This window comes from Bos grunniens, chromosome 1 (assembly GCF_055505025.1).
Source record: "Bos grunniens cultivar Pamir isolate PY7600 chromosome 1, Bosgru_T2T1.0, whole genome shotgun sequence".
NCBI lineage: Eukaryota > Metazoa > Chordata > Mammalia > Artiodactyla > Bovidae > Bos > Bos grunniens.
The window spans coordinates 123,382,086-123,409,771 of record NC_141165.1 but is presented as its reverse complement, the minus strand read 5'-3'; the positions used below and the strand labels follow the sequence as shown (position 1 = coordinate 123,409,771).

Here is a 27,686-nt window from a genome sequence, read left to right as displayed (position 1 = left end):
AATTTCACTCAAAATATTGCAAGCAATCTGCTTATCCTCAAACATTGCTCCAGGTTTTTGCTTTGTGTAAGAGCATGAAAAATAAGTGAACAAAAAATGACAAGAACTGCATGGTACAAGGAGCTTTGTACCAGATTATCTGTTTAAGCCTGTTAAATTTAAACCTAAATAAGATATATGTATTTATAATTTGAATCATTTATGTTTCTGTTTTGTTTGCATGATATGATTTTGGTTTATATTTTGTTTTTTTCCACTCACCAGATGTTCCCAACACTTTGCTTCCCACTACTATCATCCCCTCCCTTACCACTGCAACAGTCACAACCACTGTAGCCATAACAACCTGCCCAACCACATCTGCAACAACCAGCAGCATAAGAGGTACAGTATGCTTCTTTGTTATGGCCTAGAAAACACGGTAAATAGAAATCTATAGGGCTTATTTTTTTTAAAGAGTAGAAGAATTGAGATCCAATTTTACTTAATTATAAGGAATAATTAAGTCAAGTCATTTACTGTCAGTTAGGGTTATTGTAATAAAATACGAGACAAGATGGTATATTTTAATTTTTCTTAGTGTCATATGATTCATGAAAATGTTCAGAATATAGGTAAAAAAAATTTGGAGCTCTGAAACACTGACAATTTAAAATGTGAACAAGGGAACTTTTTTTTTTTTGTACTTTACCTTATAAAAACAAGCAAAGAAATAAGATGTTCAAAAATGCAGAGGTAGTTTTTGCTTTTTTATGACCCTCCTTTAGTGTTAATGATTTTTTATTTCTCCACAACTAGGCTAAAAAGCCTGCGGTGTTGAGTTTGTTCTAAAATTAGCATGATGGGTCATTATAAGTTATTTACCACATAGAACTTTTAGGTAAATATTTAATATATCATCCTAAAGTGATTAGCTGAGTGGAGCTATTTCTTGTAATTAGAGAGTGTTCCAGAAGCAAATGTTCTAGGCTTACCCAGGATGACAGGAATTGATGGTTGGCTCTAAGAATAATTTCTGGTGTCTGATTACTAATAAGATGTTTTTCTGAAGCACAGCAAGCAAAAAGATATTGAAGCAATTCTTAAGGGCAAAAAAAGGAAAAAAAAGAAATCATTATGTCATGGTTCAAAAACATAAAAAATATTTCTGAGTAATTAAGTGGTTGTTAGATAATGAAGAAATGAAAAATCTTTTGAGATTTTTTTAGCACATTATAGAAATACACGTTTTAAACTTTATTTCTATGTTCAGAGACAATGTGTCCTATTTGAGTCTGTCATTTACTCTTATACATGCTTATACATGTTTTATGTCATGTTGGCTGTACTAATATGTGTTAAATGTAGCAATTTAATTTGAGCTTATAAGGACTTTACAAAAATATATATCTAAAGTTTCATCAGGGATACGCTTAACATTGTTTTCACTTGTAAAGATTATTCAGTTAAACTTCTTGTGTTTCTTAGAATTTTTACTAATTCTCAGTATTATGTTGAGTTTCTGCTAGCTTTTACTTAGTGTTTGTAGTATTTTTTCTCTTGTTCCAGAAAAATATTTTAGTATCTGGTAAGTGTTCATTAGGTTTATTCTGTCATGCCGGGTACAAGATTGATAGCTAAAACTTGATGATGATAACAATAAAAATCATTAAAAATATCTAGTCTTACTAAAAAAAATCTTGTATTTGATTTAAATCTAAAAGTAGAACAGCTTAAAGATCATTCTTATAACAATGTGTATGAAATGGGTGGAAAAATAATAAAAATGAAGAAAAAAACACTTTATGATAATATATGGCATGTAAAATATGTTATACTTTGCTTTACTTATTGTTTTTCTAAAGATTTTTACAAACAGTAATTCAGATGAAATGTAGCTATTGCTTACCCACAAAATCTCAATGGTAATGTTAAGTTCTATGTGTACAAAAAAATCACTCTGATGGAAAAGGAAATGTTGGTTTACTTTTTTAAAAAAAGATCTACTTATAACAAAAAAAGCCTAATTAATTTCTTCTTCAATAAGTATTTATCAAATACCTGTTATATATATTATAGGAAAAGCACTATGCCAGGGCTAAAATTATGGATATTAAACATATTGTATCTAAACAAGAGCAAATTAATGCATTTTCCCCCAAATAATCAGTGCCTGGGCTTAATTAGTTAAGGCATTCATATCTTTTCTGAATATATATACATTAGGTGAAAATAAGAGAAAATATTTTATTTCAAAGTAAGTGCTTAACAACAATTTTTTATATTTATTCACATGTATCTTAAGTGAATCTTACCGGTTCCATTTTAATCAGCCTGCTAAAATGAAATCAGTTTTCTGCTTTTTCAAGTAAATTCATTTTTTAAAGGTTTCCTAAGATGTTCTGTAAACTTTACACCATGAAATTTAAAAATTATAAAAAAATATATTTTTCCTTTCAAGGAACACATGAATAAATAAACCTCAAAGAAGACAAACACACACACACTCACACACACACACACACCATTCCCTCTTTCTTTACTTAACAGTTGAAACATCATTTTTCAAATGGCATCAAGATACGTGAAAAGAAAACATTTTATGGGTTAGGCAATTCATAGCATCTATTTTATACAGAAAAAAACAGTAACACTGACATCAAATGTTAGTATAACGTCTATTTTTCCTTGCTAACTTCAGCAAACAACTGGGAACTCAAGAAAGTCACCAAGCATGATTAATTTTCTAGTCCATATTTGAGGGACTTGGGAATTTTGTCAATATATAAATATTTTATGATTTTTGTACTCTGCCGCTTATATGTTATATGATATTCACTCAGCCATGCATTACCTATTAAATTAGAGCTTTCAGATGCAATTATATTTTAGTGGAATTCATTTATTTATAAGATGACAAAAGATGTTACAAAATTATCATTTAAAAGATATCATAATAAAAATATGTTGCCTAAGAAAAGCTAAGGACTAAATATTTCCAGCTTGCCAATTTTTTTTAAGTTTATCTGCTTCATCCCTGTCTCTCAGTAATCTTAAGTAAACTAACTATATTTAATCTTATTAGCTTTAAATATCATTTCTTCAGATTTCATAAATATAACATTTACCTCTATCTGTACAGACATATTTAATAAGTTACCACAAATAAATCACCATTCATATCTCCATTTCTACTCTTTCACCACCCCTGCCATTGCTGAGTTTTCTTCTATATGATAAACATCCAGTTTAAAAATGAAGAATCATAGCTGCAGCTATATTAAAAATCAAGACAAAATAGAACAAAATAAGCTACTCAAATTGTCAGTTATAACCTTGAGAATTTGCACATCTCTTCAGTTTGTACATGAAATGCATCCTTATGTGCAGGAAGAAGAGCTTCAACCATAGGGAAGAAAGCTGGCAATTAGCAGATCTTGTTACAAATAAGTGTGCTAAAAGAGAGAAACGAGCAAACTTTACCAAACATGGGAAAGACAGAGAATAAGTGAGTCCAGGAGACATCTTTAGGTGTGAGCTGTAGTTCTTCTGTTTACACAGTCTTTGGTCATAGATGTTGAACCAAATTTAACACCTGCATTTTCATCAGAAAAATGAGAAACATTCAATTCTCAGATTGTCTTGAGGATTGGATAATATCTAGAGTTCTGGCAACATAATCAGCACTCAATGTATGACAATTATTGCTTAGTTCTTTTAAGTAAAATGAATATATTCACATTTGCATCATACAATTAATGAAATTGTGTATTTTTCCTATAGTAATTCTAGTTTTGACAAAATTATTTGGTGTTAGTGCACCGATTGCATTTTAATTTCAAACATACTTTTAATTATGTCAAAATCAAATAATAAAACGGCACTAGAACATATGGAACTTACCTATCTTTGAATATAACAACAATTAATAAATTGTCTATGAAGTTCATAATATTTTTGATTTATATCATATATCTAAAATCTGAACATTTTATAGATCTCTCAAACATTTTTCATTACAAAACATCATTGCTATAGCACATTTTCTGCTTATAGAACTTGCAACTTTTTAAGGCTAGTGGCCTGATTAATCCTATCAACTAATTTAGAAGATATATACCTATATATCTGTATCTATATATATCTACCCATATATACTTTTTTACGAATTTGGGGTTTTCTTATCACTTTAATAAATTTTTAATGAGATAAACTTTGATGAGTTAAATATGATCATTTATAAAATGCTTCCAAATGACCTGATGTGATTTATAGAATTAATATTATTTTTGCATGGTATGCTTACTTTGAAAACATTTTTAAATTTTTTAAATAATTTCTTTATTTATTCACTTATTTTTAGCTGTGCTGTATCTTCCTTGCCATGCAGGCTTTTCTCTAGTTCCAGCAAGCAGGGCCTACACTTTAGTTGCAGTACAAGGGCTTTTTATTGCGGTGGCTTCTCTTCCCTGGTGGCTCAGACGGTAAAGCGTCTGTCTACAATGCGGGAGACCCAGGTTTGAGCCCTGGGTTGGGAAGATCCCCTGGAGAAGGAAATGGCAATCCACTCCAGTACTATTGCCTGGAAAATCCCATGGACAGAGGAGCCTGGTAGGCTACAGTCTATGGGGTAGCAAAGAGTCGGACACGACTTCACTTTCACTTTCTCTTGTTGCAGAGCATGGGCTCTAGGGCGTGTGAACTTCTGTAGTTGCAGTGGGCTCAGTCGTTGCAGTTCCCGGGCTCTAGAGCACAGGCTCAGTAGTTGTGGCACGTGGGCTTGGTGCTCCACAACCTGTTGGATCTTCCTGGATCAGGGATGGAACCTGTGTCTCCTGTATTGGCAGTCAGAATCTTCACTACTGAGCCACCAGGGAAGCCCTAAAATTTTTTATCATATAGTATATTTTCAATTTTATATAAACTATCTCATAATCTAGGAATCTTTAACAGCACCCTCATTTACAGATCATGATATAAAGATATTGAAAATTCAGGAAACATGTATGAGACATACTGAGATAAATCAGTGATTATGTCTATTTATCATGATTTTTAAAAGTAGAATTCAAAATTGAAGACTTTGTGCTTACCAAGACAGAAAAACTCCTAAATGCTTACTTATCTGTCTCTGCCTCTATAAGACTGTAAGTAAACTACAGGTGCAAAAATGAAATGACATATATGGAGAAAAGGTATAAAATACCTAATACACTCCCTGTCCTGTTCAAATACTTCATGTATTTCAATGTTTAGATAGGAAAAAAAATCCTAAAAGTGATGATGACATCGTTTATACAATCAATGTAAAAATCCAAATGAATTATTGGTTCAAGTATTGATTTATTTTACATCAGACTTAAAAATGGAAAAATAATTTTTTGTTAATAAAATTGTACAATTTTGCTTATAATCACAACCAATTTGTTAACTATAATGAGGTAATTGGAGTGGACCTTACTTCAGAATGGGCTTCCCTGGTGGCTCAGAGGTTAAAGTGACTTCCCGCAATGCGGGAGACCTGGCTCCAATCCCTGGGTTGGGAAGATTCCCCTGGAGAAGGAAATAGCAACCCACTACAGTATTCTTGCCTGGAGAATCCCATGGACCGAGGAACCTAGTAGGCTACAGTCCACGGGGTCTCAAAGGGCTGGACACGACTGAGCGACTTCACTTTCACTTTCTTTACTTCAGAATGGCACTGCAAATTTTTTTCTTTAAAAGTACATTTTTTTTAATTTACCAAATCAACTATTATCAAATTATCTACAATCAGAAAAGTATGACCAATATCAAAAAATTTAGAGATGAGTTACTGTTTTGGTCCCAGCCTATCGATAGTGATGCTTTTGGCTATGACTGCTTGAGACGCTTGGCTCAGCTCCTGTTGCTTTTAGGAGCACCTGCAGGCATTTCCTGCACTGAGGCCAATAGGGTTGGACCAGCCCTTGTTCTTAATATGGTCACTGGATGCACTTCAGCAAAAACCAACAGGGAATGTTGAGGAACAAAATTACTACTCACTGATTCTGAAAGACCATCTAGAGAAGTCACGGTTAGAAAGACAGAGAGAACACACAGACTTGGTCTCTGGCTTTATTAGAGTTCAAAGGTGGGGTGTCTAGAGTTTTGTGGACTCACATCATTATTGTTAAATTTGAATTGTAAGAATGGGAATTAGGCATAGGAAGGGAGAGCCAGTTTCTCAAGGTGATCAGTTGTCTGAGTTCACAGGTGGGGCAGCCTAGTTCCTTACCAGGTTGTTTTGCTAGGCTGACAATACATTTATTCAAGATGGATTTCTTTTGAAGTGTATATCACTGCAATCAAAATCTCAGTTTCAAGCATTAACTTAATATAGAGCTTCTCTGGTGGCTCAGAAGGTAAAGAATCTGCCTGCAATGTGGAATACCTGGGTTCGATCCCTGGGTTGGGAAGAACTCCTGGAGAAGGGCATGGCAACCCACTCCAGTATTCTTGCCTGGGAAATCCAATGGTAAGAGAAGCCTGGCGGACTACAGTCCATGGGATTGAGAAGAGTCAGACACGACTGAGACTAAGCACACAGCACAACTTAATATAAATTCTTCACAATTAAATTACACATTAATTTAGTTAGTTATGTCTGAAAATGTAATATCAAGTAAAATATTTTAAATTATTCAGGTAGAATTGAATGAATTTTAGCATACATCTGCAGTGATTATAGCTCTACTCTAGAATAAAAGGCTGATAATTTTCAGTCCATATGCTGCCCTTATAATTTAAAAATCATACAAATCATACAAAACTTGACTATTTAAATGTTTATAAATCTAGGAACATTGTTTGGCTATTAAATATAATCCTATTAAGTGTAATCCCAAAATATTGCCATTTGAAAGATCTCCCTTCTCTAAAGATTTCTTGAAGCAATCTTAGTGACTTGTGGGAAAAAAAATCATATGCATGAAGCTAAGCTGTGTTCAATGAAAATAAATTGCTGAAGTATTTACTTTGTGCCAGTGTAGAGAAATTGAGATGAATTGTAACATTCAACTCATATTTAATGTGGGCATTTTTAATGAACTATAATTGCCTAAAATGTTGTTTGTGACATAATAGTTTTGTATGCAGATTCCTTTACTTCAATTGTTGTTTCATTTCTCTGGTTTCAAAATAAAATATGCTAACATAAAATAAACACAAATTGCATACCTGAGCACATCAAACCACTGTCTGAAGCATCTATTTAACTATGTCAAGTTAAAAAGCAATAATGATCTGACTTGTGCTTTTAAAGTCTATTTCCTTTATGTCAAAAAAATCTAGTCTATATTTTGTTTTTATTTGGTTTCATTAATGTGTGCCCTCCTCCCTCTTTTGGCATAGATACTTAAAAAATAGAATACAAAGAGATAAAGAAACATTTTTCAGAATACAAGAAAAAAGAATTCTAGCACTGAGAAAGAGTGGAGTAAAATCATTAAAGCTCTGATTTGTCAGAATAAATGCATTCAAATAGAGCATTTGCAATGGTAAAATATATCATCTTGACACAGTTAAATCCCTAAGTGTGCAAATCAAGAAATTGTTTATGAGCTTGCATTATGAGTGTTTAGCTATTAAAAATGTTTCTGATTTTATTGGTGGTAATAAAACACAATTTGCATGGTGTTGTGAGCTTTTAAAAATTAAGTGTCAATATGTTGGGCTTTTCTAAACTTGGAAAAAATTAAGTAATAGTTCAATCTCCAGATGGTCCATATAGAGGGACCTGCTTATCTGCAAAAAGACAGGGTTCCACATTTAGACTGCTGCTGCTGCTGCTGCATCGCTTCAGTCGTGTCTGACTCTGTGTGACCCCATAGATGGCATCCCATCAGGCTCCTCTGTCCCTGGCATTCTCCAGGCAAGAATACTGGAGTGGGTTGCCATTTCCTTCTCCAATGCATGCATACATGCTAAGTCGCTTCAGTTGTGTCTGACTCTGTGCGACCCTATGAACAGCAGCCCACCAGGCTCCTCAGTCCACAGGATTCTCTATGCAAGAATACCTGAGTGGGTTGCCATTTCTTCTCCAAGTGAAGTCGCTCAGTCGTGTCCGACTCTTTGCGACCTCATGGACTGTAGCCTATCGGACTCCTCCGTCCATGGGATTTTCCAGGCAAGAATACTGGAGTGGGTTGCCATTTCCTTCGTGAGGGGAACTTCCCGACCCAGGGATCGAACCTGGGACTCCCGCATTGTAGGCAGACGCTTTATCATCTCAGCCACGAGGGAAGCCCATTCCAAGTAGCTAAATTTCCATTAATCTTTTACAAAACGATAATTATATTAAGTTGACTCTTTCAAAATTAAATATGTGAAACATAGTTCTTAATGGAAATAAGATATTTAAAGTGCTTCTTGCTTGAAAAGAATAAGCACAGTATATACTTTGGAAAGAATAAGCATAATGTACGCTCACTATCAATCTTGTTTTAAGTACCATATTGATAATACTAAAGGTAGTGACTACAGGTCAGACACGGGTGGGAGTGTTGACTCGGGGTCCTGGTCTCTTTGTCAGCTACGACCCACACATTGGAATAGCAAAAGTGTTTCAGATTAGGTTATTCCATGGGAGCCCAAGATGCTAAAGCTATTCTTTCTATTCTAATAGATCTTCCTTAGAGTAAGAATCCCTTGTTATGTATAACCATTTCTGAAACTAAATGGAGCATTTGCCTTGGACTTGTATGAAGTTGAACTCTGGCAAAGTTTGAAAATCTTTAAATATTTTCTTATTCTTTATGACAATGAGGAAATATTTGAAGAAACTAGTATTCATAATTTTTTTCCCCATACCACCTAGTAAGGGAAGCAGAACACTTATGCTCTATTCTATTTTCCAAGAGCATTCTTATGACTTGTACAATTTAAAATATCAAACATTTTTAAGAGTTTCATTTTAAGCTTATTTATTTCTTTGGCTTTAATCAATTTAAACAGAAATCTCTGTACCATTAGTTTATATTTCTTTTAAATAAACAGTTCTATTAATATTGTTTCTACTTCTATGACTATGGAAGTGTCTTAACTGATTTTATGGTAATCTAGATTTAATATAATTTAATAATGTATACATTTCCTGCAAAACAACCTCTAAGAAAGAAAATGTTTTGTAGTAGAATATGTGCCATTTTCTTGAATTCATTTTATATAATATGCAAGTACATATAAATATTAATTTTAAAATTTCCATAATTATTATATTCCAGAAAGCACATCACATAAAATATTAAGACTAAATGAGTTACTTATTATTAGGAGTATAATTTGTCTTTTATTTTAAAATTTTGCCTACATATATGAATAAATGTATTTCCAGAACATCTCTGAAATTATTCTTAAAATCATTAATAAACTAAACTGGTTGTATCTTTCTTACTAGCCAATGAATTAAATTTATGAGCTGTGCCTTTGAAGCTGAAAAGATTGCCGGCATTGCCCTTGCTTCTTTGACACTCCACATGAAACACAGTTAATAACCTCCTGTGTAAGCTTGGAGAAACACTGAATTGATACTAATTATACCAACTTTGGGATAGAAGGTGATCTTGACTTCAGCTGGAACTTTCTGCCAGGACAGTAAATAAGAGCAAATGCCACAAAGCATGATTTCTAAAAAGGGTCTAACGCAATCTATTAAAATATAAGTTCATGAAATTGCAGTAAGTACTGGGATAATTGTAATATTTTAAAACACCTCTTGCTTCAATAATAAGTAGTTTCTTATTTCTTTAGATTTCAAATAATCTCCCATTAGTTTTCTGTACTCATTTAAATTAAGCTATGGCCAGAAAATTAAAAGCTACTTGATGCAAAGTATATGTAAGGTGATTGCAGGGCAAGGAGACAGATTTTTCCAAATAGCTTCTCAAATACATACATAGTATTTATACAATTTTAGTATCAGAATTGCTTATGCTGAAGTTGTGATAACACTGACTTTTAACTAAAGGAATGTTTTTATAAAATTATTAAGAAAAATGACTAAGAAAAAGCAATTGTCCCAGTTAGGGGCACAGGTTTAAATTATTGCCAGGAAACCTGTCAAGACCAATGATATGTAGCAGTTTCACATAAAAATCTGAGTTCATAGTGTTAAAAGAGAGTCAATAAAGTTACTATAAATGCTAAGAGATGAGTAAGAACAGAAATTAAACTTTCTTCACCAATATTGTTTAAAGAATTACATTAGTGTAAAGGGAATTCTGTTCAAAATGTTCAATAAAATAAATGGGAATACCCAATTTAAAACCAGTTATTTTTCACTTTAGAAAAAGAGATGAACTCAAATATTCCCAGGCCCTTTTATTTTACCCATTAGTAAGCAAGGAATGCTAATCAATGAAAGCTTAAGTAGGAAAGGAGAAATGAATTTTGAATTAACATGAAGAATTGCATTAGATTCCCTGAGAAACATTTTTTTTTTTCTTCAAAAGCATTTGAACCATTTTTGATGTGTAAAACCAAGATTTTGTAGTAAAGAAGTAAGGTGATCTTCAAGGATAGTCTGTGTCAAACTAGGAAAATTACGATGGTCTTAATAATTTTATTTCCCCTGAAGCTATGTTTCCTAAATACTGATCATAAGATTATTATTTTTTACTCATTTAGACTGTGTGTGACTCAGGATATCAGCAGGAACTGACGGCAGTCCTGAAAGGTAGCTAAAGGGTTTTAAACCAGGACACTTTCACAGAAATACAGGCAGAATTTGGAGAACTCATAAAGGAGAAGAGCAATCAAACCTGTAATAGCAAAATGCTGTTAACCAGCTCTGGGCCTGAAAGACCAAAGAAGTGAACAGGTTATCCTGGTCAGAGAAGAACTGGAGCCAGAAAAGGGGCTGTGTTTGCAAAGAGAGGTAGTCAAAGGATACAGCACAGGGATAAATTTCAGATCTCCCTCTCTTCTCCTGCTTTCTAGTAACTTTCCATTAATTGAATACTTCTGAAATATCAGAGATTAAGTAACTTAAGTGGAACAGTGCAGGGAAGTCAGATTTCTAGAGCACAGTTGAAGGCAAAAAAAAAAAAAAGGATGAAGGATGGACTTGGAGACCAAATATAGCATAAAGAGTGGAAACATATTTAGAACCATCTAATTTGCTTAGAATAATTTATCTAATTTGTCCACTAAGGGTGATTAAATGTCAGATTTTATTTTAGGTTTGGATTTCTCTCACAGGCATGCACAGTACAAGTATATAATAGAAAACAAGCGATGGAGCTAGAAATGCTGGTAAAACAGCAGCCTTCCCAATTCACTTTATATGTGATTTTCCTCTCCAAGCTAAAGTTAGAAAGAGACAACACTTTAGATGATAGAGGGCAGATTATGAAGCTTGATAGAGTTGGCTTTGTTATTAGACACAAAGAAATCTAAAAATAGATATGTAATATTTAACTTACTTCAAAAAAGAAAATCATTTTTAATCTTGATGTAAAGAGTATCCATTTAATTCATTGAGTAAGTAGCGAGAGATTCCTCATTTGAAATATTCTCAAATTTATGTGTATGGATGCAGACTATTTCTTTTGTTTGAATTAAGAACCTTGAAAACATTAGTTGCAAGAGGAAAAGTTCTAAAAATGAGCTAGCCATAAATTAATAATAAGCTGATACAGATATGTCTTATTAGCTTTCTATTTAAGGTATTTTCATGTCACAGAGACAAATAATTTTCTGTCCTGAGATAATAGCTTTTCAGAATAGAAAATCATTTTCTTGAGAGAAGAATTTAGAAAGAGTGATCACAGTTTTTAATATATAATGTTATGTATCTCCCTTTGATGTCTTTAAAGTATGTGTACATTATTAATTTAGTTAAGTTGGTAGATTGGAAACATGTAAAATAAAAGCAATTCAGCTTGTTTTTACTCTAAACTATACTCGTTCGCCCAGGCTATAGCTGTATCCCTTGGCATTTTACCACAAACAGGCCAGAACATTTAGTTCAGAGTAGGATATTAGAATAGTTTTTCAAAAGGACCAAGAATGACAGTCTAATTTTTCTGGTATCTCTAGTTATTCTATCACCATGTTTTGAGAGTTAGTTGGCTGGCAATCAAGCACTGCATCTCAAAATGCTGCTTTAGGGAACCAAAAATGAATCTTCATATATGCCATTGCCTTCTCCCCATATATATATATATATATATATATATATATATATATATATATATATAAATTTCTTACTCTTACAACTTAAATCCAGATATATTCCATCTTAATTCCAAGTTGGAAAAAAATGATATGTACATGAAAAGGAAGTTCTAAGGGCTCATTTTGCTACTTCATATTCATACTTCACAGGTGGCGCAATGGTAAAGAATCCTCCTGCCAATGCAGGAGACACAAGAGATGCAGTTCAATCTCTGGGTCTGGAGCTATAGCCCACGGGGTTGCAAAGAGTCAGACTTGACTAAGCACACATTTTCATATTTCTAATTTCTCCATTCAGTTTGGTAATATATCAGTGTAGGATTTTTCCTTGATAATTCATCAATGTGGGGTTTTTAAAGTAATGATTTTAAAGAAATGATTCTTTACTAAAAACTGAAAATAGTGCACAACCCAATATTGATTACTAGGTTAACAAAATATGCCACATCTGGACTCAATATGAGATGGTAAAAGTAACTTCTGAGCACAGAATATTTTTCTATCCCCCTGACTTAACCTCTGGACATGCGATCTCAGGCAAGTAAATTCATTTCTTCTTACCCTAGTGGGCACTGTGAATTCTAAGGTGTTTCTCAAGTTTGGGTCCTCCACCAGGATTTCAGAAACCAGTACAATTTCTGGTATTTTAAAATGAGAACTTGTAGATAAAATCCCTTTTCCATTTGAAATAGTGTCAGTAATGTACTTAACATAATTCTTCTCTTCCAACTTATTTCTGTTTGAATGTTTTGAAAAGCTAAAAGATTAGAGATGAATTATCAGACTCTGACCTTAATTCAGAAAACTAAGATAATGGCACTTGGTCCCAGAACTTCATGGCAAATAGATGGGGAAACAGGGGAAACAATGACTGACTTTGTTTTTCTGGGCTCCAAAATCACTGCAGATGGTGATTGCAGCCATGAAATTAAAAGACACTTTCTCCTTGGAAGGAAAGTTATGACCAACCTAGACGACATATTAAAAAGCAGAGACATTGCTTTGTCCACAAAGGTCCGTCTTGTCAAGGCTATTGTTTTTCCAGTGGTCATGTATGGATGTGAGAGTTGGACTATAAAGAAAGCTGAGCGCCGAAGAATTGATGCTTTTGAACTGTGGTGTTGGAGAAGACTCTTGAGAGTCCCTTGGACTGCAAGGAGATCCAACTAGTCCATCCTAAAGGAGAACAGTCCTGGGTGTTCATTGGAAGGACTGATGTTGAAGCTGAAACTCCAGTACTTTGGCCACCTGATGCAAAGAGATGACTCATTTAATAAGACCCTGATTCTGGGAAAGATTGAGGGCAGGAGGAGAAGGAGATGACAGAGGATGAGATGGTTAGATGGCTTCACCGACTCAATGGACATGGGTTTGGGTGGACTCCAGGAGTTGGTGATAGACAGGGAGGCCTGGCGTGCTGCAATTCATGGGGTTGCAAAGAGTCGGACATGACTGAGCAACTGAACTGGACTGAACTGACCTCAGTATTTGGTATTTGGCCACTGTTTCCTAGCCATATGCTTATCTCTACTTTCATTACTTTAATTTGCACACTCATTTCCCTCCAGTATTTTCTCAGAAACTTTATATACACCTGAACATTGTCCTATCTGTAAAATTTCTAACATCATGGTATATTAGTAAAATAAATATTGAGTTCTAGCTGTAATGTCCATAAAACTAATGTATATGGTCCATTTTTACAGTTCTTCAACTGATTTCAGGTCTCTCATGATCAATTACTTTGTAGCCAAAATTCACAGCTTAGACAAACTTTCTGATGCTCTTTTCTATTATGGTTTGATATCCATGTTCATTGAATTAAAATGATTATTGAAAAATGATGAAAATCATGGCTTCTGGACTCACATTATCTGGGCTCTTTTTTCCACTTTGATGTCCCAGGTATGTGGCCTTCCTTAAACTCTCTGTGCCTCTATTTCCCAATCTAAAAGGGATGGTAAATTATAATAGTATCAACCTTATAATGTAGTTTTTAAAATTAAATATGTTTGTATACACAACTGAGCGACGTCACTTTCACTTTTTACTTTCATGCATTGGAGAAGAAAATGGCAACCCACTCCAGTGTTTTTACCTAGAGAATCCCAGGGACGGGGGAGCCTGGTGGGCTGCCGTCTATGGGGTCGCACAGAGTCAGACACGACTGAAGTGGTTTAGCAGCAGCAGCAGCAGCATACACTTAATGTATTTCAAAAGTGCTTTACTCATAACAAGTACTCAGTAAGTGTTATATTTTATAATGTTTATTATCAACTTTCTTCCAATTAACCAACTAAACAATATAGGACAAAAATGGCTGAACCTTTGTGAATAGCAATGAGATTAACTGGCAATTGCTAAGTGAAGGCTATAATGTATGGTCGATAGATCATCCTTTAAATCATGTAAATCCTCTTCAAAATCTAAAACTTAAGGATTTGTCATGTGATTAAAGTGAATAAGATAAAGCAGAGTCCCACTGCAATTGTTTATTATTCAGTTCAACCTATCAATTGTGAAATGAGAAACATTTTTTAAATAAAAGTAATTTAATTTATAATTAGCTTTCTAACAACATATTAACAGGCATTTAAATGTTCTTCAGTAGCAGAAACATCTAGGTTGGATCCCTGGTCCATGGTATGTGAGTTATACCTTAAGTTCCAATTTCCTTATCTCTAAAATGATTACATTATTTACTCATAAGGTTATTGAGTATTGATTTTCTGGTATTGTTACAATATGGATGATTTGCTAAATATGGAGGATGTATCATTACAATATATGTTGAAGTTATATACTATTAATCATTTTTAGAATTCAGGCTTGTTAATTTCAAATGATACCATTTTCATGTTAAAATATTTTATTACCAAAATTAGTATAACTTTATATTCATCTTTGATATATTGACCTAATGAAGCCACTTAGCATAAAACAGCCCATTAATGAATTCAGTTGATTAAAATATATTTAACCTCCTCCATTAAATTAAAGAACTCTATAAAATGTTAGGGAAATTACCTAAACACATTCAAGATTTAGCAGACTTACTTCTCATTGATTACTTAAATTTCAATTTTTTCTTATCTTCCTAGTAATTCTAAAACATTTTCCTATGTTTCTCACTTTAAACAAGTTTGTCACAGATAAATTAGTTTAAAAACTGTTAAACAAAATTAAGGAAAAGATTGCTCTTTATTTCAGATGCTTGAGACAAACTGCTACATTTTATAAATATTATCCTAGGAAAATTTTTAAAAATATATATATGTTTAATATTTATTAAAAATTGTTTATGTGAAACCATTTTGCATTTTCTTCATCACTTTTATATTATTAGTATCTTACTATGTGAATGATTCTAATTCCACATCTCTTTTGATTTTTTGACCTTCTTCATGTAAAAGGACAAATTTTCTTTGAAACACCTATACCTGTGTAGAGTTCTTGTTACTATTCTTTCAGAATACACAGATAACAGACATGCTCAGTCTGTTCAATACTGACCAAATCTTTGGAACCCTATGGACTGTACCTTGTCAGGCTCCTCTGTCCATGGGATTCCCCAGGCAAGAATACTGGAGTGGGTTGCCATTCCCTTCTTTAGGGGATCTTCCCACCCCAGGACTGAACACACATCTCTTGTATCTCTTGCATTGGCAGACAGGTTCTATATCACTAGTGCTACCATATTCTGAGATAAAATTCTTCTTCATAAAATTTAGCAAATACACTTTATATGTTAGTTTCTGTACATCCCTACCTCAACCTGACAGGACCTCATTTTTAAATCTGAACAAAACATTATTGGGTTTAGTTATTTTACTGGCTTTTCCTGAATATCCGTTTTAGCAATGTATTAGTTAAAACAAGGTAAAGGATTTCTTCTGAAAATCCTGTCCTTACACTGTTGATCATTCCCACTATTCTTAATCTCTCCTTTACCCCATCCTAGTGCCTTTTTATCATCAAAGTGGAGCTGTAATTGTTTTATCTTTCTTCCATAGATGACCTCTCTAGAGTCTATCCAAGGCCTAGGCTGTCACGTTCTTCTCTCAGTGCAATTTGACTTTAAAATGAAAGTGTTCTTTGAAATTACACCTAACGGCTTAAGTGTTCAAAAACTGAAGGGAAAATCTTTCAAAGTTTGATCAATGAGACACAAAGAAGATAAAACAACATAAATATAATTACCTGAATAAAGAACTAATTTAAGCCTCCAGGATGAACCCTCAGTGAAAGCTCATTGTATTATTTGCATAACTAAAACTTGATTTTGTTATTAGAACCATTAAATTTAACATCTTCTTGACTATATAGCAACAATCTGTAAACCAGGAGTCATAATTATAAATGTGAGAACTGTCTATTATGATAAAGTACTGCAAATATATCTTTCTCATCACTGTTCTATTTTTTTAAACCTTATTTCAAACTGCCATTGGCCAGGAATCAATCATTAATATTTTTAATTGGGAAAAGAAAAACATTAATATTCTAAGAAAATCCCCAATAAAATACATTAGTTTTTTTTTTTTTTTTTTAATGGGGTATTTTTTTTAATTTAGTCAATTGAACTTTTGCCTCCATAGTATTTGGTTAATATAAGTCATCTATGTAATATTGAAGTTATGATTTAATAATTTAAAATGGAGTGAAGGTGATGTTTTCACACTCCTTAAACCATTCATCATTAGTTTTGTTTTTTGCTTTTCAGGTACTTTTAAAAATAGTCATTAAAGTCCATGATCTGGTCTTTATTTGATCAGTAGGAAAACTAGTATATCAATGAATCCAGGGAAATCAAGCCCTTAGAAAAAAACAAATATATAATTTTTCATCAATTCATTCTTTATATACTTGTTTGAACCTTTATTTTACAATAAACATTCAGTAATGATAAGTAGTATACGAGGTCTACCTTTCACTGAAAAAAACACGTAACTTTAAAGAAGAGAAGGGTGAAATGAGTATTAAATGAAGAAGCTTCTTAACCTAGTGATCTCACCAGATATAGACAGGATAAGCATAATTAAAATAATTATGAAATTGTAGTAGAGAAGCATACATGTGTAATTCTTGCAGGTGATACATACATGTTTCACTTCTGTTTTGAGATACTCCTGTTTTCATAGAGATAAAACAAATAGAATGACAGTTTAGATTTTGTTATTTCTGCAGCTAATTTTCTAAATTTTGACACTTTTTAATGACATTTCTGGCAAGTACAATTTGACCTTCTCTGAGAGCCTAGGGAATAAGGCTTCCTCACTTCCTCCAACAATGCTTTTATCTGGAAGATTTGTGTCTTCAAATGCAATTAAGCTTTGGAAATGTAAAAGATGAAGGGAAGAGTAGAATGTGCAAAGCAACATTTTAGATACATTTTAGATGCAGTGTTACACACTCAGTTTGGCTAGCATTAAGCATAAGTGAACTCTGGGAGTTGGTGATGGATAGGGAGGCTTGGCGTGCTGCGATTCATGGGGTCGCAAAGAGTCAGACACGACTGAGCGACTGATCTAATCTGATCTGAAGCATAAAAAGGAAGCACTGATGAAAGATAAGTCTTCAATATTAATCCATGCATTTATTGAGTCAATAAGTAGTTATTCTATGACCAGAAAGGAGCAAATTATAGGAAATTTTGTAGGTCATACGTAAAAGTTTAGAGTTTACTCAAGAGGTTATGAGCAATAATTTAAAATGAAGAAAGTTTAGATTAGTCTTTTGAAAGATCAGCCTGAAGGGTGTGATGGTAGGTGATTGAGGAAGACAGAAAAGGCAGGAAGCCATTGAAGAAATCCAGGTAATTACAAATGAGGACTTGGAGACGAGCAGGTGCCAAAGGCATGGAGGAGAGGGAAAGGCCAAGAGATTTGGGAAAGTAAATCTGGTAGATTTTGTAAGTGATGAGGTAAAAAATTTTATGTAAAAGGGTAGGAAATAACAAAATGGCTCCCAGGATTTCAACTTGGATTCCGGGGTATTTGGTGTACTTTATCAGAGTAAAGAATAAAAGATAGGTGTTTTAGGGGGAAATGAGACATGTTCCATTTTAATGTTGCATGAGATGTTCCATGAGAAATGTTCTCATTTAAATGAGATATGTTCCGTGTTTTTACATTTAAACACGTAATTTTAAAAATACCTTTCCAAGAGCTAAGTGAAGTTGTTTAATTACTAACTAGAACATAGGATATAAATTATCCAGGATAGAAATACAGATTTTAGACAGACTTTTCTATAGGTGAAGTGTAAGCTTTTGATTAAATATAACTTTTATTAAAATTATATTTTATTAAAAGTGTAAATTAAAAAAGAGAAGAATGCTAAAGTTTATACTCTGATATTTAAAAAGCAAAATGAAAAACAAAAAAAAGGATCTAAAGATTATGTTAAGAAATACAAAGATGCAAAGTTGTGGCCAGAGTGGTGAGATGATGTCTGGTGAGCCTAGGGTGTGAAATTCTTAGGGCTATCAGGGAGGTCCATAGTGCTAAATGACTCAGAGAAGCCAAGTGTGATAGCACATGAAGTGGATTTTTGTTTTTCTTTGATTTACTGGGAGATTTTAATGAATTTTGAAAAAGCACTTTTAATGAAATGGTTGCATAAAAGTCAGATAATAGAATTTGAGAAGTGAATGGGAGGTAAAAGGTAAAGAAAGTCAGTGTAATCTATCAAGAGCGTTGTCTGAGAAGAAAAGTAGAGATACAAAGCAGATAGAAGGCAGAATAAAGTCAATTACCATTTTTGAAGAATAATATAAATATAGCACTTCTTTTTAATGGTTAAGAATAGAGCTAGGAAAAAAAGAGAAGTTGAAAAAAAATTTTTTTAAACAGATAAGCAGATAAAATAAATCCCCAAATATTGAAAATGTCATGATTTTATATATTTGTAGATCTATCTATAAAATCTAACATTATTTTAAAATATAATATGCTTTATATGTTATATCTGACTGTAAGCATTAGTGTTGATCACATAAGACCCTCTGTACAATGAGACTGAGGAGAGAAGATAATAATAGTGGGCAGATACCCATTATTATTATATCATACCCAAACAGATACAGTTTGCCAGCAATGGGAAGTATTTTTAGGAAAAGTGGAAAATAGAGATCTTACTTAATGGCCTGTGTTTTATCTGTAAAGTAGGAGAGACAATTTTCCAAGATAGATAAAAAAAATTGCATAGAAGGGATCTTTAAGAAAGCAGTGAAGTTTTGAAATGAATGCCTTAGAAATTAAAAAAATATATATACATTGAGAGGAACACATTGCCATTTCTGGGAAACATGTCTTCCTTTTTTCCACAAATAATTATCATCTATTCCTATCAGACACTATGCTAAACTTTGGGGACTGAATAAAAACAAAGTAGAGAGTCAATGTCTTTTTTTTTTTTTTTTTCTGGCCACACTGCATGGCTTGTGGGATCTCAGTTCCCGAACCGGGGATTGAACCCAGGTCACAACACTGAAAGCCCAGAATCCTCACCACTAGGCTACCAGAGAAGTCTCTGTAAATGCCTTCATAAATGCTATTTAAAAGATGTACAGCACTCTCTTGCTTTGCTCCAAGAAGTCCTCATAGGTAATCTTCCTCAGGAAGTGATATTTGCTGGATATGAAGGATTTGTGCAAGATATGATGTTGAGGAATGAAAAGACAAGGATGAAGAAGAGTATTTCGAGAACAGGATGTAGCCAGTACACAAGTCCTGAAGTGAAGAGGAAGGTAGCTATTCAAAAAAATCCAGAAAGGGTACCACTGGGACTGGAATGCAGATTGTCAAAAGAACAGAATGAAAGTAAGTGGTAGTTAGTTGGGTTAGATCCTGCAGAGCCTTAAACTTATTTTTAGGATTTGAGCTTGTATCCTAAGAATAACAGAAGAAAATAAAAAATGAAGAAAGAAGTAGGAAGGGAAGGGAGAATAGGAGGGAAATAAGAAGGAAAAAGGAAACCAACGAGTTTTAGGCAAAAAATAATATTGATACTATAATCAGATATATATTTCTGGCTATAGGGGAACAAATTTATGAGATGGGCAAGAGAGGACAGTGGGAGAAAGGTTAAGGACCTATTCTAATGAGAGGTGACAGTGGTTGAGACAAGGCTGTTGGAACTACTGAAAGAAAGGTGGAATAATTTAACATGTAAATCTGCAGTTTTTCTAATTCTTTGGTTTTATGGACTAAAGAACAGGATGTCACAAGCTAGGTTACCAAACATATATGTTTTTAGAGAAACACTATTAACAGATGGTGGAAATATTTACTGAGATAAGAAACATTGGTGATAGAAGTAGAACTGTGAGCTTGTTTTAAGTATATTAAGCTTGTATATTTGATATCTCTAAGTAGAGGCATAATATTGAACACATGATTAAATATACAGATTTGGAACTCAGAGTAGTTATCAGGTGTATGTGCATGCATGCTCTCGCTCTAGTCATGTTTGACTCTTTGCAACCCCATGGACTGTGGCCCAGCAGAGGATTCTCTAGGGAGGAATACTGGAGTGGGTTTCTATGCCTTCCTGCAGTGGATCTTCCCCACCCAGAAATCGAATCTGTCTCTCTTACATCTCCTGCATTAACAGGTGGGTTCTTTACCACTAGCACCACCTGGGAAGCCCATTGGGTGTATAGAATCAGTTAAAGCTGAGCTTGGGATCATGTAGAAAGAGTATATAATGAGCAGAAAATTCAGTGTTCAACTGGGATTGGATTCCACGAACTTGTTCAAAATTACAATTTTTTTATTGTTATTCTTGGATTTCTGAATAGGCCATGTTTTAAATGAATGTACAGATTCTTTATTGAAGAAGCAAAGACACTGATATTATGCAAGCAAAGTAAAAGGAAGAGATCAAGTGTTCTAAAGAGTGATGATTTTTAATAAAAAGTAGAATAATGGTCTAAACAAACAGATGGGCTTAATAAGAGGAGTAGAGAGTGAAAGTAAAGGAGTATAATATCTCAAAATTAAGAGCTTGTTGGCAAATAAAGACTATTAGAATTAAAAATCTGAAGTGGAAAACATCTAGGTATTTCAGAGGGTGGCCATGTAAATGGTTTTCCCAGCTGCTATTCAGTCAGAATGAGAAAGGTTTTGAAGCAATGAAATAATAGATTAGAATTTAATATTTAATACTAGGATATGCAAGTCTGGAGCTATGAGTTTGTAAGCCATTGGTATAGAGCTATGGACTTCTGGATGTCTCTTTCAGTTGGATATGGGAATTTCCCAAGGTCATTATAGGATTTCGATTAGAAAAGTAAATTGTGAACTTGATAGAAAAATTGTTCAAGAAAATTGGAAGTTTTATCAGTGAGTTAGGAAGAGATATGAGTGGATGGCAGCATGAGTCACCAAGAAGGAAAGAAAGAATCTAAAATATTGATGGACCTTGAATTGCTTATTTAATCCAGGACACTTTTATCTTAATGGAAATGTATCTGGGACAATTAATTATTAATCACGTAAACATGGATACAAAGATATAAAAAACATAAAGAGTCAATTTCGTCAGCCTCTATTTGCTTGATATGCTGCTTCCACAATGTATACCTTTTGAATAAACAAGTTCTTGAGTCCCCAAGAATTCATGGTACATTTATGAATTAACATAGAAGAGTCTATTCTTTGGGCTCTTCTTACATTTTGACACTGCACTATTTGTTAACACACATTTTTCACAGAGTAGAAAGATGTATTAATTTTATGCTTTCCTTAAGTACAATCATTATTCCATTGTACTTCCTGAAGGTGATACACAAGTCACCTTGATTCAACTTCACTCTCCTACTTGGAGATCACCCTTCAGAACGACATGATCTCCATGCTCTTAAGACTACAAATCAGATTCTCCTGGGAAACTTTCTAAAATTAAATTTTAACTTTATTTTTAATATATAGATCTATGGTTGACTCATAAAAACTGTGATTTTTAAAACTATCTGGAGCAGAAAGATTTAATGGCAACCCACTCCAGTACTCTTGCCTGGAAGATCCCATGGGTGGAGGAGCCTAGTAGGCTGCAGTCCATGGGGTCGCGAAGAGTCAGACACGACTGAGCGACTTCACTTTCCCTTTTCACCTTCATGCATTGGAGAAGGAAATGGCAACCCACTCCAGTGTTCTTGCCTGGAGAATCCCAGGGACGGGGGAGCCTGGTGGGCTGCCGTCTATGGGGTCGCACAGAGTCGGACACAACTGAAGCGACTTAGCAGCAGCAGCAGTTCAAAGTTGGTTCATAAGTGGGATACTTTAAAATAATGTTTCAGTGTTTTCATTTTATTCTCAAAGTTTAGATTTCCATTAAATTTAATACAATATTGTAAAGTAATTAGCCTCCAGTTAAAATAAATAAATTCATATTAAAAAATTTTATAGATGCCTTGTTCTCCCCTCCATCTACTACCTACAGCAGGTTTCTACTTGCTTGTCATCAAATGCATAATGTTATCATTGTTTAGTGCAAGAAAATTGAAATGTTATTTGAAAACAAAAGGTTTAAAGCAATATATTAGTCTTTATTTATTTATCCTCTCTATCTCAGACCATTGTAAAAAGACATTCTTCCATTTAAAGAATGTTTGTGTAGCCAACAGCTTTAGAAGATAGAGACAATATCTCCCTCTTGGCAGACAGCTGGTTTACTGGCCAGCTCAGTCAAGATGATGTCTGCTTGAGGGCAAATGGCAGATGTGGGGCAGTCTTCTTCCAGGCCATTACAAAAGACTGGGGTATCTTACCTCAGCTGATAAATTCATACTGTGTGCCAGAGCACCCAGGAATCCACTGCTCACTGCAGCCATGGCACTTAGAGTGGAAGAGAAATCAGGGCAAGCTGCAGTGCTTGCAAGCTGCTGAATGACAATCCATTCCTTTGTCTCTAACCCCAGAGCCTCAGATCTTCTGCCAGCATCTATGAGGCTGTGACAAGTTAACTTGTTAGCTTGTGAGAAGGATAAAATCTGAGAACATTCATAGTTCTCGACACAACCATAATTAAAAAGTAAGAACACTACCTTGTAGAATTTTTGTGACTGTAATATTGCTATGAGTATACTGAAATAATAAATGTAAAGTGTTTAGAATAATGCCTGTTATATGTGGAATAATATCAAAACACCTTATCGACTAATAATACTGGTATTAATAGCTGCAGAACTACCTCCACTCTCTGAATCACTCACAGATACATGGCAAAAACACACTAAAATTTCATGTCTTAAGTAATGAACCCTAACTTAAAACTCTCTTGTCACATTATATTGGGACAAACTCCAGTAACTACTAAGACCAGTCCGGTAAAGTAAGTTAGTAGGAACTGTGTCAGAGTGAGGAGAAAAACTGTCTTCAGAAGGGAGCAGCCTGTGTTTTTTGCTGATTGTTGCTATGCAGGAAAACTGTAAGTCAAGTGCTGCCAAATTATTTGACTTTAAAAGATAGTCCATTATCTTACAATGTACAATCTTTATGGATAAATTTACTTTCATGTATATTTTCAGCCCATGGGTTCAAAATAAAATATGCCTATGGGCCAGATGCAGACCATGTCACCTTTTCTCTAGCAAGAATCAAACTCAGAAGAAGATGAGATCTGTTGTTACCAGAGGCAGGGGTGAGGTGGAAGGGAAAACGGATGAAGGTAGTCAAAAGGTATGAACTTCCAGCTGTAAATAAAGAAGCACTAGAGATATAATATACAACATGATAAATAAAATTAATACTGCTTGGGCTTCCCTGGTGGCTCAGATGGTAAAGAATCTGCCTGCAATGAAGGAGGCCTGGGGTCGATTCCTGGGTTGGGAAAATCCCTTGTAGAAGGGAACAGCTACCCACTCCAGTTTTCTGGTCTGGAGAATTCTGTGGACTGTGTAGTCCATGGGGTCTCAAAGAGTTGGACACTACTGAGCGACTCTCTCACTCCATTATTCATAAAACTTGAGAGTAAATCTTGAGTTTTTCTCACAAGGAAAAATTGTATATTCTTTTCTAGTTCTTTAATGTTTTATCTATATGAGATGAAAGGTGGTCCTTAATTTTACTGTGATCCTCTTTTAATCATGTACATAAGTCAAACTATTACGCTGTACACTTTTAATTTATATAGTGCGTGCTCAGTCGCTCAGTTGTATCTGATTCTTTGCAGCCCCATGGACTATAACCCACCAGGCTTCTCTGTCTCTGGGATTTTCCAGGCCAGAATAGTGGAGCAGGTTGCTATTTCCTACTCCAGGGGATCTTCCCTACTCAAGAACTGAACCCAATCCCTAGAATCTCCTGTACTGGCAAGAGGATTATTTTCATCTCTGAGCCACCTGAGAAGCTCCAAATTTACATAGTGCTGTATGTCAATTATATCTCAATAAAACTGGAAGAAGGAAAAAAAAAGAATTACAAGGAGTATCCAAATTCTCTTATAATTGCACTAGATAGGAAGGAAGATTATAGTTAGTGAATGATAGAATTGATGGAGGATCTTGCAAAAGAGAAAACAGAACAAAAAAGAAATAAAAACCCAAAATGTTCCTTTATACTTTTTAAAATGTCAAAATAAGTAAGATTCTAGAAAAAAAATGGCATATGATTTACACATTGCTATTTACATGGTACTTGCTTTTTATCACAGCAGATACTGAAACCCCAGATTCACAAAGTAATGGCACCACAGAGAGGAATGTGAAGCGATCTAATATTTAAACCCTGATCTATCACTGGCTACTAGTTCATGCGGTGTTCAACAAACACTGCTCTGACTCTCTGACAAATGTAAAATGCTCCACAGTGTTCTTGTGAGGTCACTGTGGTGCCATGGGGTGCTTCAGCTCACAGTTGGGAAACGAAACCACGGCACTATGCCATACTCCAGTGTACAGAGAGCAAGGGATGCAAGATGAATGCCGTGCTTCATGAAGAGTTAAATCTTTATCTAACATTTGCCTGGAGTTGAGTCTTCAGGTTAATTTTATCCTATTCATAAAATAAGCCTAGTCTAATTCTTAGCAAAATAATAATAAACATAGAGAAAAAAAAATATCCTTGCTGTTGGCTATTTCTGCAGTGCCACATTTCCCCCCCGAATTCCAAATTTTATTTCTTCTCTTTCATATTCCACAAAGCATTTAGAGACATCTTCATAAAATGTAAATGTATGCAAAACCCATCAATATCTCACCAACGTCCTTGGACTGACATAATCCCTCTCAGGGCATTTTCTACCCAACAGGAATGCCCTCCACTGACCAGAATAGACCACCTTTCCTGGTCCTTGAGATGCAGAAGGATTTTAACTTTCTTCCAAAAGTCCCTCTCATGCCTAAGCCACATGCTTTCCTCTGCAAAGAACATCCTTCTTCTATCTTGCTAACTCCTAATAAAAGCAGGAATCATTTCTTGCTGTATCTACTGTCACCTTTTCTCCCAACACCACAATCAGGACACTACCTGGTATATCCATAGTAACAGGACTCTATAGCTTTTTTAAAGCTTTTGCTTTTAATAACTTGTTATTAATGATTAGTTCAGTACCAAATCATGTAGTCTTCCCAGAAGTATTTCAGTATCCAAATTTTGCAAATTTTTGAAAACACTACTCTCTGGTTAACTAACATACTATAAGGAATTAATGTGGGATGTTGCTTTGTCAAAATGTGTCCCCTGAAGTGGTCAGTCACAAGCCTTAGTGCATTGACACAAAAATTTTCATCTATGATGACAGAATTGTCAGTGTGTTGGCAGGAATCAGAGGAAAGGTTCCTAGTTTAGAAGTATATACCTCATCTCATTACGTGGGTTATCCTTTCCCCACCAACAAGGAAACTGCCTGACCTGATGAGGTTGTGAAGAAGCACTTGACCTGTTGAATATTTGATTTTTATTTTAGAGAGTAATGAATGAGAAAAGGGTGAGATTTTAGAACCTTGAAGGCAAGTGTATCTTTAGTCTTGAAAGTTTTTTCCACTAGGAGTAAGCTGCCAATTGTAACAAGTGAGGATTTGCTAGAGATTCAGGTGACCTCTACCTGGAGGCTACCTTAAACCTATTGAAATCACGAGCGGAATGTTTTGAGGACCGTTCTGCTTTAGGAATTCCTATGGTGGTAACTTTTCACTAGAGTGAGTTTTACTAATTTGAGAATATGAACAGATCCCTTCGCTCTGCTTCTCCTGTCCTCCTCCTGCTACACACTTTACCCCCTAAATCTTTTTATCTTTGTCAGAGCAGAGGAACAGGCTGAGCTTCACAACTTCCCATATTCCAGCAATTTAATAGTATTTATTTAAACTATGCCTGTATTCAAAAACTTAATATAATGCATATTGCAAATAATAACAGTTATACTAGATAATAAAAATAATAATAAGTGAGGATGTACTTGGGTAGGGGGGGATAAAGGAAAGGAAGAATAAAGTGACACTCAGAGTAATGTTAACAGGCTGCTCTTTCTATGATCCAAGGGCTTCCCTGCTGGCTCAGATGGTAAAGAATCTGCCTGCAATTCAAGAGACCCAGGTTCAATCCCTGGGTGGGAAAGATCCCCTGGAGAAAGGAATAGCAACCCACGCCAGTATTTTTGCCTGGAGAATTCCACGGACAGAGGAGTCTGGTGGACTAGGGTCACAAAGAGTTGGACACAGCTGAGTGACTAACACTTTCATTAACACTTTTCATCCTCAGAGTTCTACACACTGTTAAATCATGGAATAAAAACTTAAACCGAGTCTCCTAGTGGCAAGCAAAGAAACAAATCTAGTTACACAGGTTGTTCTATTGCATCAGGCTGTGAAGTACAAGACTTAACTCTTATTGCCTAATCCACACTTTCCTTTTCCCAAGCAAATGACACTTTCTTGAAAGAGCAAATGCAAGAGAATTTAGCAGATTATCAGCTTTGGCTAATGAGTTGAACCTCTCCAGCTTACACACTCCAAAAGCGTATAATGCTATCAAACTCAAGGAAATGTTTAAGTTGCTACAAAGAATTTTTGTCTCCTCTAAGACTTTGAAATTTCACGTCCTGTTCAATAAATGTGGGAAAAATAATGAAAGACCATGACATTTTTATACCAACTGCAAACAAAAGATATTTTTATCTTACATTTTAAGTGAATAATGTCTTGCTCTTTCTACTGAACATCTCCTGCAAATTAATCTCAGACAGACCAAGACAGAGCTAAGAGGAAAATGTGAGCTGTAGCTCAAGAAATCAGAAACAGATTTTTTTCTGACATGGCCTTATGATTTGTAACTTGAAAGTTCCAGTTCATCATATCATGAAATTCCAGCTAACCATGGCATTCTAAAACATCATGTGTAAGATAATTTTGGACTTGAGATTCAATTTTGTTTTTCCCAATTGAGGATATTTCAAAAGGTAGTATGCCAAAATATAAAAATTAGTATCTTTCCTAGTCCGGGGAAACTTACTTTGTAGGCTGGGAACAAAAGAGGTGGGCAGCTTTTTCTCACATTCATATCAGAAGT

At 34.4% G+C, this 27,686-nt stretch overlaps 1 protein-coding gene across 4 annotated transcripts in view; it reads left to right on the top strand.

Moving 5' to 3' along the window:
- CADM2 (cell adhesion molecule 2) overlaps nt 1–27,686 on the top strand; it is a 1,267,951-nt gene that overhangs the window by 1,185,392 nt on the left and 54,873 nt on the right. For 2 of the 4 annotated variants that reach the window (XM_086321892.1, XM_086321874.1), the window contains one exon: nt 265–384. The exons of the other annotated variants lie outside the window; for them this stretch is intronic. In XM_086321892.1, the coding sequence (XP_086178018.1) occupies nt 265–384 (120 nt within the window). The remainder of the gene's footprint in view (nt 1–264; nt 385–27,686) is intronic. 4 annotated transcript variants of the gene reach the window in all.